General features: G+C 31.9%; 1 protein-coding gene across 1 annotated transcript; it reads right to left on the reverse strand.

Annotated features, from left to right (window-relative positions):
- Nucleotides 1-416: 416 nt before the first annotated feature.
- Nucleotides 417-2,442, reverse strand: LOC105640534 (T-complex protein 1 subunit delta). Its single transcript, XM_012224914.4, has one exon. The coding sequence runs from the start codon at nucleotides 2,231-2,233 to the stop codon at nucleotides 629-631; it is 1,605 nt and encodes a 534-aa protein (XP_012080304.1). The 5' UTR covers nucleotides 2,234-2,442; the 3' UTR covers nucleotides 417-628.
- Between the last annotated feature and the right edge of the window lie 10,888 nt (nucleotides 2,443-13,330).

The raw sequence follows: 13,330 nt of genomic DNA on the forward strand, positions 1-13,330 counted from the left end.
AATGCGCTTGCATCATTACAGTTTCCTTTATTAAGGAACGAGTAAATTCAGCTGCTTCTGCTTGAAATATTTATGGAAGTGCACGGCCCTAAATCTATTGACAACTTCCATGAAATGTAATTGACCCGATGGCTAGTCCAGAAGCCTAGAATGTCTTACATTATGAGTCAGTGATTAATATTACCAAGAATTTAAATAGGTTTAATCAGCAGACAACAAATCCTAATTCCTGAATGCTTGAAAACATACAGCCATGCACTGTACCACACAATTTCTGAAGACACGTTTCAACAGAATTACTCAAAGAGATTACCTAAACTTAATACAAAATTCAAACAATTTAATTTTGTATTTTTAAATGATACCTAATGCCACATGCAAATCAAATACAACAAGCAATAAACCAATAGTCATCATTTCAAAAGGAGCAAGATAAATTTGGAAAATCTCCAAACAAAAATAGCACAAAAATACAATACAAACCAAGCATTTAATAGAACATGCACTAAAGACTAAAATCCTTTAACTGTATGACAAAACTAAGCAGAAATCATTAATTCCAGCCAAAACAGACAAAAAAGAAACCATAGCCAGACAAAAAGTTATAATCTCCAATTCCAATCTGGAACTACCTGACAGTAACAATGTCATCAATCTTCAAAATCATTCGCACGCACTCAGTTGCCAAAGTAATTGCACTTGTGCTCACAAGCAGTGGCTGCACCACATTCTCCTCCAAGATATTTGTAATCTGTCCCTTCCTGACATTGATGCCAGCATTGATCTCCCCTTGAGCATGCCTATTCCTCAGCTCAGTAACAATAGCAATTGGATTGAGCCCAGCATTTTCAGCCAAAGTGTATGGTATGACCTCAAGTGCCTCAGCAAAAGACCTTGCACAGTACCCTTCCATACCATGTAGCACTTTCGCCCATGCCCCAAGCTGCCTCGACAATTCAATCTCTGGAGCCCCACCTCCAGCAATTAAAAATCGCTTATTAACCAGGCATCTAACCACACACAATGCATCATGCAAACTCCTTTCTGCTTCATCAATAACCAACTGATTTGACCCCCGCACAAGCACTGTGGTGGTTCTTCCCATATTCTTAATTCCAGTAACCTTAACAATCTTTCCACCATCCCCGAGTGAGACCTCCTCAACAAGATCAGCATAGCCTAGCTTCTCTTCTCTGAAATGTTCAATATTTGCAATCGGCAAGCAATTCAAAGTCTTAGTGATGAACTCAATCTCATCTCTCTCCACATCCTTAACTACCAAAATCTTAGCTTTTGCCAAATAATGCAGAGACAAATCTGTCACTGCATCTCTCAAGATACTCTTCTGAATCAGCAATACATTGCACCCAGTTGCCTTAATCTTCTTAATCATACCCAAAATGTAATTTCTCTCTTCCTTCAAAATCCTATCCATTTGTGTATAATCAGAAACAACAATGCTCTGCTCTATATCAGTTTTTGGAGGTGAAATTTGAAATTGAATGACTGCAATCTTAGCATTCTCAACTCTTGTGGGCCCACCCGCAGCATGACTAACTTTCTTGTCAAACACCAAACCTCTAACCATCTCTGTGTCATCCACAGTACCACCTAGCTTCTTTACTATCTTAATATCCCTCAAGTCCACCAAATCAGGCTTGGCAGGATCAACTACAGACAGAACTGCATCAACCGCCAATGGGGCGAGAAGGGTGGAATATTGACTCACTACTTTACTGTTTAACGAAGTGCTTGCAGATTTAATTAGGGATTCACGGTCGGATAATTCCACAGGGACAGCCATGGCAGTTAATACATCAACAGCTTTAATAGAAGCTTTATGAAGAGAATCAGAAATTACCGTAGGGTGGATACCACTGGATAGGAGCGAGAGACACTGTTTCAACAGCGCACCAGCAATAACTACGACGGTAGTGGTACCATCACCAGCGGCAGAGTCCTGCGACTTTGAGAGCTCAACAAGCATTTTTGCTGCCGGCTGAAGGACCTCCATTTTGTTGAGAATGGTAGCACCATCGTTGGTGATAATAACCTCGCCGCTCGCAGTCGAAATCATCTTGTCCATTCCTTTAGGGCCCAGACTGGTCCGAACCGCGTCGGCTACAGCTCGGGCGGCAACTATATTAGCGTGGCGGATATCCTCCTTGCGTTTATTGTCAACATAAGACTCGGTCTTGGAGGATCTAGGCTGGGAGACTGCCGGTGCTGCCATTGAAACTGCAGATTCAGAAGATGAAACCTAACCCTGATGCGAGAAAGAAAAATGTTGGAAGTTTGGATTAAGAGTTTCAAGACTAGAGTACAAGAGTATCTTGGAAAAAGTGTTTTGGAAGGAACCCTATAGTGAGAAAAGAGCAATCCAGAGAAATGCAGAGGGTTCAGTTCAGCAGCATAAAGAAACAATACGAGTTTACGGTACGATGTCTGTTTGGCTGTAGGGACATTTGTATTCTTATGCTTTCTTGCACTCTTAATATTTTATTTATTATTATTTATAAATCACCAACCATTACAATTTATTTTATTTTAAAAAAATAAAATTTTAAACAAACAAATTTTAGTTATTTAAATAATGAAGTTATATATATATATATATATATATATATATATATATATATATATAAAATTTGATTAGATGTTTTTTTTAATATTTTTTTAATAGATAAATGCATATAGATAATTAAGTATTTAAAAATTTAAAATTTTGCTACTATTATCTTATTATGTCTAATTATGTTTTATTTCATTATATTATTATTTAAATTATTAATAATACTTTAATAATTTATTATTATTATATTACTTTTTATTTTTATTTACTATTATTGTAATTTATCTTCAACATTATTATTTTAAATGAATACATAAGGCATTTGAAAATTTTTATTTTTTCAAATTTATTTTAAATAAATATATCTAGATAATTCAGATTTTGATTTAAAAAGGGTATGGTTAAATTTCTTTAATTATAAATTGCACTCTAATTTGGTTGCCAAAAAATATTATTTTTATACATCTCGAATTTGATTAATTATATTGATATCTTATTTAATTCAAATCATATTCTTTTTATTAAGGAATATAATTTTATTAATAAATTTTTAAATGATTTCATGATTTTGATTGGCTAAAAAAATAAAAATAAAAATTATTATTATTTATAAATACTTCATTTGATTTATTAGATTAGTTTTTCATTTTGAGTCTGTTCGGTAATACTAGCTGTTGTAATAACTGTTAGCTGTTTGATGTTAGTTGTTAGCTGTTTATATAGTGGCTTAAAACAAAAGTGTCCAATAAAAATATATGTTTGATTAGCTGTTAAAATTAAAATGATAAAAAAAGACATTATAATGTAAAATTTTAAATTATAGCCATAAAACTGAAATGGACTAATTGATAAAAAAATAAGAGATATATATGTAAAAAAAATGTTTTTTTTCTAAATTATTATCATATTTTTTTATTTCAATTTTTTTCTATAACAAAAAATTATTTCTTATAAATTAAAATGAAAAGACAAGAAAATTTTTTTTCTAATGTTATTTAATTTTGACAACATGCTCTTATCCTTGTTTTAATACAATAGAAATAAATAATTAAATAATTAAAATGACATATATTCTCTTGAGATTTGAGGAAGAAAATTAAATAAATAACAAGAGTACCAAATTCAAAGGAGTGTTATTGCAAGTAAAATTGTAAGCCTTAAGAATAGGGAAAAATAAAATAAATGGATAAGACTGTCAAAAAATAAAACTTAAAATGCTAAATGTTAAGGGATTTAATGTTGGTGCAACGCTCCTTAACCTCTAACAGCTATTATAAATATTAAATTACCAAACAATCAAATTGATAAATATAGTGTTTTAACGCTAGTCATACATTGAACGCTCCTAAAACATTATTGTTGTACAGGCTCTTTATTATTAAAGTATATTTATTTACTAAAAGAGATTATAGTGAAAGTTATTAACAAAAATATGTAAGTTAATTATAAAACGTAAAATAAAAGGTATATGATGATTTTTATAAATCAATTTGGTACTTAAACAAAAAATAAAAGCAACTAGTGTATAATAAAAACTATATGAACCAGTATATTGAATAAAATATAAATGACATATTTCATATTTAAATTGCTATTTTAATGAGAGAAATAAATATATAAATTTTTTTTCAATGAGATATTACAAGTGCAAGACATATAACTAAAAAAAAAAAAAAATTTACTTTATATATAAAAATCACTATATTTATTGCAATCTAAATAAGAATTTTATAATTTAATTATATAAATAAAAAAAATTTAAACGAGTATAAAAAATGAGCATATAACGAGTATAGTCAACGTGCATCACACGTTATAAAAAGAACTATATATATAAATGTGAGAATAGTGGAAAATAATGAGATTTCCGATATCGCTCTTCATGAAATTTAGAATATCTTAAAATAGTCCAATTCAAAAATTACATTTTATACCAATGAGTGTTTGGATGAGTGGTTCGGCACTCTTCTCCCTTAAGTAAGATCGAGGGTTCAATCCTCATGAATAGAGCCAATATTCACTATGAGCACTTTACCCTTTCTTGGGCCCGACTTAGTGCAAGCAGGATTTAGTTTTAGCCAAGTGAACTTGGGATACCTATGGTTCAGACAAAAAAAAGAAAATTACAAAATTACATTCTATATTTGATTGGACTTTCTAAAAATTATTTTTTAAACAAATACATATAAATAATAAAAAAGAAAAAAAAAGTATACTAATCTTTTTTGTATGGTTGTGGGAAAAATTGAGATTTATTTGGCGAGTATAGAACGTTTCTTTTATGTAATCTTTTATACTAATTAATTACTTATTTGAAAGTTAGAAAAATAGAGAAATAAAATTAGATCCTAGCATTATTTGCTTTGTAATTTACATTTATTGACTTGGCTATAATTTTTTTTTTCTATCAACATCAAATTTCATTAAATTACAGTATTTTCAATTAAAGAGAGGTTTAATTTTTGAAATTCAAATTGGTAATTTTTTAATATAATTTATTTCTTATTATATGTTGAGTTTCCAAAAGAGTTATATTCTAAATATCAATTTTTTATTTTCTTTTTGTTACTGAATTAACTAGTATTAGAACCCGGGTGATGCGTGGAGCAATATTGAAAATTGAAATAATCTTTATAACATCATTCAAAATTAACAAAATTGTATGATAAAATGATTGTGAAATGTATTATACAATTGTATCTCATTCAGATATGCTAAAAAGTTACAATGCTAATATTTGCCTTCTTGAGGATCCTGCGAAGCCTTTCACTATTGTATGTAATAGCAATAACCACGCATGATATGACCTACAAAAAAAATGGAAACACACTATTATTGTTTATTTCAATAGTGATAATAATTTTAAAAATTTAACTAATTATATTGAAATAAGAAACTAAGTATTTTTTATTTTATGTTTATTATTTATTATAAATAACTATTCATTTATTGTACCTCATACGTTCCCATATCTCGTGTCTCGTGTCCGTATAATCTAGCTCCTAGTATATGAGACTACCCCATACACCAATGTAATCAACCAAGATTTTTTTTTATTATCAAGAAAAAATGAAGTGTTTTTTAATTCATTTTTGTGTCTTTTCTAATATTATATTTTTTAATAGTGATAATAATTTTGAGAATTTAACTAATTATATTGAAATAAAAAGTTATATATTTTTCTATTTTATGTTTGTTATTTATTATAAATGATTGTTTATTTATTATCATATCTCACTGTATAACCTAACTCTTGGTACATGAGACGATCCCATATATGCACGAAGGTAATTAGCCAGGGTGTTTTTTTTCTTATCACTAAGAAAAAATTAAGTGTTTTTCTTAATTTATTTTTGTGTCTTTTCTAATATCGTATTTTTCAATAGTGATAATAATTTTGAGAATTTAACTAATTATATTGAAATAAGAAATTACATATTTTTTATTTTTTATTTATTATTTATTATAAATGATTGTTTATTTATTATCATATCTTATAGGTTTCCATATCTCGTGTCCCGTATCCGTGTAACTTAACTCTTGGTACATGAGACTATCCTATACACCAAGATAATCAACTATGATTTTTTTTATTACCAAGAAAAAATTATGTTTGTTTTTTTTTTTTAATTCACTTTTGTGTCTTTTCTAACATTGTATTTTTCAATATTGATAATAATTTTGAGAATTTAACTAATTATATTGAAATAAGAAATTAAGTGTTTTTCATTTTGTATTTATTATTTATTATAAATGATTGTTTATTTATTATTGTATCCCGTACGTTCCCGTATCTCGTGTCTCGTGTCCGTGCAACCTATCTTCTTGTATATGAGAATACTCTATATAATAAGGTAATCATTAAGAAATTAAGTATTCTTTATTATTTATTTATTATTTATTACAAGTGATTGTTTATTTATTATCATATCCCATATGTTCTCGTATCTCGTGTCTTTGCAACCTAACTCTTGGTACATAAGACTACCCTATACACCAAGGTAATCAATCAAGAATTTTTTTATTACCTAGAAAACATTAATTGTTTTTTTTTTTTTTTAAATTCGTTTTGTGTCTTTTCTAACATTTTATTTTTCAATAGTGGTAATAATTTTGAAAATTTAACTAATTATATTGAAATAAGAAATTAATTAATTTTATTTTATGTTTATTATTTAATATAAATGATTGTGTATTTATTATCGTATCCCGTACATTTTCATATCTCATGTCCCATGTTCATAAATAATTATTTATTTATTATCGTATCCCATACATTCTTGTATCTCATGTCCTGTGTCCGTGCAATCTAATTTCTAGTATATGAGACTACCACATACACTAAGATAATCATTGAAATAAGAATTAAGTTTTTTTTATTATGTTTATTATTTATTATAAATGATTATTTATTTATTATACGTTCCCGTATCTCGTACCCCGTGTTCGTGTAACCTAACTCGTAGTACATGAGACTGCCCCACATACCAATGTAATCAACCTATTCTTTTTATTATCAAGAAAAAATTAATATTTTTTTAATTATTTTTTGTGTCTTTTCTAGCATTATATTTTTCAATAGTGATAATAATTTTGAGAATTTAACTAACTATATTAAAATAAGAAATTAAGTATTTTTTTATTTTATGTTTATTATTTATTATAAATGATTGTTTATTTATTATCAAATCCCATGCGCGCACAATAGTGAGTGAAAAAGAGAAACAAATTGTGTATGTGAAAAAGAGAGAGATCCAAAACAGTGTGAGAGAGAATAGACCAGTCTTGATGATTCGGTTCAAGGAGTTTTCACATAGTTTGACTAACATTAACACTTCTTCTCTACCTTCTAGTTCTGTTTCTTTGTTGCAGAGATTTCCTAAAAGTGAAGAAAAGCCTACATTGGTGAAGGAGATGCATGCTAAGACTAGGGTTCATACGAACATAAAGAACAAAGGCTATACCAACCATACCAACAAGAGAAGAAGACATGTTGTGTTTAAACCAGATTCGAGGACGAACACTTTTGAGGAAAAGGGGAATGATATGAATTCGCCTAATGCTTAAAGAAGCAAGAACACCAATAATAGAGTAAAAGAATAAGATAAACGCCACAAAGAATTGATAAGTTTACCTTGATTCTTGATGCAATTAGAAGAATGCAATCTCACACTCTCTAAAAACATGAACACGCCTAAGCATGAAGAAGTAGTCTTTAATTCATTGAATAATTGATGAATAATTACAAAATAACAAGCTATTTATACTAATCTAAGAGGTCCAGATCCTTAGAGGATTTAGAGTTAGCTAAGGAGTAGGATTTAGCGAATCTAAACCAACTAAGGAGTTGACTAACAAAATCATAACAACTTAAGGATTTGGAGATCTAATCCAAATCCACTAAAGATTAACTAAATCTAAACAAACCAAGGCTAAAATAATCATGGGGGTCGAATTATAGGAGGCCCAACCCATTTACAAAGCAAAGAACTCAAAATAACTAACTATGTTAATGAGAGGCAGGCTAGTGCACGGTCTAGGGTGTGCCAAGGCGCACGGGCGTGCGCGGATGGTGTGGTTTCCTTCGCGAGAGGCAGAGAAGTGCACGGCCTGGGGTGTGTCAAGGCGCACGGGCGTGCGCGCATGGATGTGTGTCCCTTGCGAGAGGCAGGAGAGTGCACGGCCTGGGGCGTGTTGACTGGCACGGGCGTGCGCACATGGAAGAGTTTCCTCCGCGAGAGTCAGTAAGGTGCACGGCCTGGGGCGTGCTGAATGGCACGGGCGTGCTCCGATTCATATGTTGTTCCTTGAAAGGCAGTAGCTTGCACGGTCTTGGGCGTGCCACCTTGCACGGGCATGCTAACATGGCACTGTCTAGGCATGCCATATGCTGGAAATTCAGGTTCCAACTCCACATGTGCTTCCATCAATGTGAGAAACTTAGGTGTTCCCCATGCTTCCTCGAGTTCTATGTTTGAGTGGTAGCCATTCCGTATCACTTACCCCACAAAACTCTCAAAAAATGTGAAAGGAACTTTGCATCCCTATCAGAAACTATAGTTCGTGGCACCCCATGTAACCGTACCACCTCTCTAAAGAATAGATCAGCAACATTAGCATTATCAGTTTTATGGCAAGGAATGAAATGAGCCATCTTGCTAAATCTATCAATAACTACAAATATACTGTCTCTACCACGCCTAGTCCTAGGTAAACGAAGCACAAAGTCCATAGATATATCAACCCAAGGTCAATTAGGATGTAACACCCTCCGCCCTGTCCCGTGAGACCCGACGACGGATGCCACATTTGGTGCGGTGCCAGAGACACTATCTTAACTTAATATATAAATCATAAAATTAGATTATGAATTAGAAATAATTGAGTATTCACAAGTTTAGCGAGTAATATGTTTTTTTTATTAGATAATCATTTCATTTCGTTTTCATCTCTCTTTTTTTTTTTTTGAAAAATAGATTGGGAAAAATCCTACAGAAATACTGTAAGAATTTCCCTTTAAAAACTGAGCTCGCCAAACATGTGAATACAAAATACTCCCAATTAAACTCCAAACTCCCAACAACTCCAAATAATCATCATAACACAACAACACTTCTATATTTTCATAACTATATAAATCCTCAATAGCATTTTAATATTCATCAATTAATTGCATTCAATATATATATATATCAAGTCTTAATAAACTAATCATACCAACTCTCTTGAAATATTTTATATTCAATCATTTAATGAATCTTATGCTTATCTCCGAATATATACACCAACATAATTGCTAATTACATGCTTAAGTTATAATTCAAATAACATAATCTCCGAAAATATAATACTTATACATGCCATAATTCTTAATTACATAAATCTCAATCTACTACTACCACAATAGTCACTTCTACTCTGATGCTACTCTACTAGTCTTCAAGCAGCATCCACAGTCTTTAACCTGCGCGTGATAAAAATCAACACGCTGAGTACAAAACTCAGTGGTGCTCATAATTCACATACTTATTAAAGTTGCAATGACAACTTACTTAAAACACAAATTACATAAAATCAATAAATTTCAACATACATTTACATTTATAGCAAAAGAAATATCAAATAAACTATTAATTAATAACATAAAGAATTTAATTCTTTCAACTCATAAATTCATTACTTGCACATTTATTATACCAATACATATACTATTTATTTTTAAAACCATGTACCGGAATATCATGCTTTGAAAATTCATTTGATAACATAATCATTAATTTCAACAGTAAGTTTACTAAAATAATATGATCTCATTCGTTTAATTGCCTTACAAATATTTTCCAAGGGGCTCGCATACACTTAGGAAAAAGAGAATATAAGCAGATTTGATCGTGGCCTATGTTAGTGCCACCCCCATCACACAATCGTGGCCTATGAAAGCGCCACCCCCATCACACAATCGTGGCCTATGAAAGCACCACCCCCATCACACAAATAAGCGCGTCCGCCTATTTATAAGGGCTGAAAACCCTAGCATATGATCGTAGCTTCTTATCATAATGGCATCAAATGCCGAGCATGCTCATCATACATAATAAAATCAAATCTCGCATCAAATTCACGCCTATTGACGTGTGTCTTTATGCCCCCGCCTGATCCGATGAGGATACGAGGATGCGGAATGAAGGGTTAATGCTATCTAGAAGTCTTTTAATCCAAGGATTTAAATTAAACCGATTTTAAGTTTCTGGTTGGGTCAGAGTTGCATCACGCAGCTAAACAGGCGTGCACTGTCAGTTGCGTCACGCAACTCTAATCCAAATACAATTTGGATTTGTATGACGTCACAAAAAATGACGACATAACGATTTTTTGTTCTGTCTGAGCGACACGTGGCTGTGGTCCAAAAAGGAAGCTGCGTCACGCATCTACCATATCCGTCACCTAGCCGTAAGCTGCGTGACGCAGCTATCCTCTGCTGCCCTACATCTATAAATTGATCTTTTTCTCTCATTTGAGGGGGCTTTTGGAAAAACTCACTTTCGGCTATATTTTTCTCCAAAGACTCTTTTGAGTTCATTTGAAGAAAAATTGCCATTAGATATCAATTTAGGTAAAAATAAAATCATAAAAAAGAAAAAATCAAGAGAGAAAAGAATAAGTGTTTGAATCCTTGGTGATAAAGCTTCTGGGAGGTCTTAACTATCATTTGCTAAGGCATTTAAGCCACTTACAATCCTCAATCTGAGGTTAGGTAACTCCTTTACCCTTCTTTGTATTTTTATTTACTTTTGTGGTTTTAATAGTTTAAGCTTCTTTAAACTGTATTCTGTTCATCTTTGGTCATTTTAAGTTTTCTTAAAGCATATTTAGATAAAAAATGATCTAAACAAATCATTTGAAAAATAAGCTTGGGCCAGAGCAGTTGCGTCACGCAACCAACAAATCCGTAACGGATCTGGAAGATGCGTGGCGGATCTGTTCATATCCAAAATTTTATTTCTATACCCAGTGTTCTATTTTCAGATTGTGGATTTAAAATAAGTTTCTAATAGATTTGGAGTTTTAGGGACAATTCCGCCACGGAACTATTAAATCCGTCACAGAACTAGAAGATCCGTGACGCAGCTGTTCTAAGATTCCAGAAATAATTTTTTTTAAAAAAAAAATAATAAATTTTGCACAAAATAAAGTTTAATTTCTCCAATAAATCCGAAGATGTCCAATTATGAATAGATTACAATTTAATTAAGTTTAGAGTACTAAAATGTAATTTTGCGTATTTATTTGTATTAATTTTACAATTTTAGGTTGAATGAAAAATGAAATTAAATTTATGGGTTTGTTAGTAGTTTGCATGTTTAGGATTAAATTAAAAAATAAAATGTGATTTAGGTGCTAAATAATAATTATGCATGATTTTGGTTTTTTGTTTTTTTTTGGGTTTAATTTTGAATCGGGTAGAATGTATTTTAGGTTCGGTTTGTTGCCTGCCTTGAACCATAAGGCAAGAGCGGGTCTTTTATTTATTCGATTTAATCGCTTTGGTTTGAATGATTATAAATGCGATAATTGGATTTGATTGGGGTGATTAAGTAATTTTTCATATAAGAACTCGGTCCGATTCATTTGGGTTGGGTTTAAGTAAATAAATAATTTGGCTTTTTTAACTAAAATAAATTAGAAATCATAGGTTAAAAGAGGCCGGTTTTTCCCGGCGTCGGCTTCCAACGGGCCGGCGTACCCAATTCCCTTACCCAGAATCGCATTAGTGCGCCTGACCAGTCTTTTTTTAATAATTTGGCCTTAAATAAAATTGGGTTTAAAATGGAATCACCTTTTTTACAAAATAAAATTGAAAACGGTCCCATTGCCGAAATAATGGGTGGCGACTCAAAAACCGTTTATAAGACCGATTTATCGACATCGTATCTAATAAAATGTTTTATCACCACTTTTCATAATAAGATTACTTTCCACATCAAAATAAAATAAACAACATAAAAATAATAAATAAAAAAGATGTTTTCAAGTCACCCGGGGGGGGGGGGGTACGAAAACATATTGGCGACTCTACTGGGGAGTGCACCCGCTAATCCCCAGTTATTTTTAATAATTAGTCGGTTGTAATTAGGAATTAACTCTAAAAACCTACATTTTCTAAAATTGGAAATAAAATTGGTTAGAAAGCCGTCGGAAAATTCTTTAATCGTCCTTGTTTGTTTATTTGCTTTCCTTTATTCTTCTAAGTTCTTGCATCCATACTGCATTCCTTTCTTCTCACCACTTTCTACCTGAAATTATCCTTCGGTATTGTTGTTAACTTAAGAGGTGGATCCAGCCTAAACCTTGCGTTTTAGGCACATCGACCTGAGAATTAGCAATTTTACCAACCGCAAGCCTAGTACCTTAAAAGGTGCGTCAAAAGGAGTAGGCCCACGTGAAAGCCCGAATCCTGTTTGCGGAACCCAGACCTTGTAAGCCCAATGGACTAAAGTCCATGCATGTAGTTGAAAGCCCTAGTCACTTCCCCATAAGGAAAACCTGAGTCTGTTTGCTGTTGTTTTGTCGCATTCATATCGAGAGTTTATATCGCCAATCTCAAAACCCCCTGCTGGTTGTCGAGATTAGACCAAATCCTAGGAAACAGATGTCGAAATTTTTACCAACGGAATTCCTGTGCGGGAGAGATAAGGTCGGAAGGCATGCATTTCCCAACTCCCGTTCCCTGCGTGTTATAAACTGTTCATATGCTGTGACATTCATGCATCACTTGATATTTTTCGTTTCAGCCATGCATTAACAAGAGCTAATTTTTGGTATGGACGTTTGATCTTGATTTTGAGAGTGGCCTTTAATTCGTTTTGAATAACATAATGCAATCGTTTATAGTGAATTGATACCCAAAATAAAAGGGAGTTATAAGGGGGTTGCGATTCCTTTGAATTTTCACATTTCTCGCGTTATTTGAAAGTAAGCGTGAGATTGCAAAAATTTGTAATTAATCAAAATAAGATCCCACTTGGGACCATCTGTTCCAAGGCAAAAAGTAAGGACACAAAAACAAAAATAATAATAAGAAATATCCCGCTTGGAAATTCTTTCATTCCAAGGCAAAAATTAGGGACTCGAGAGAAAATAGCCGACTGTAAAATCCAAAAGGAACGGTCGACGACAGATAATGCCGGAAATGTTTGAGTACAAAGTAAATTATTGCTATGTTATTCATGCCGAATTTTAGGTCCAGTCATCAAAAAT

The sequence above is a fragment of the Jatropha curcas genome, chromosome 1 (genome assembly GCF_041381405.1).
Source record: "Jatropha curcas cultivar XTBG-Jc1 chromosome 1, XTBG_Jcur_1.0, whole genome shotgun sequence".
Taxonomy (NCBI): Eukaryota; Viridiplantae; Streptophyta; class Magnoliopsida; order Malpighiales; family Euphorbiaceae; genus Jatropha; species Jatropha curcas.

Coding starts and splice junctions, on each gene's coding strand:
- LOC105640534 (XM_012224914.4), bottom strand. CDS start 2,233: ATGGCAGCACCGGCAGTCTCCCAGCCTAGATCCTCCAAGACCGAGTCT.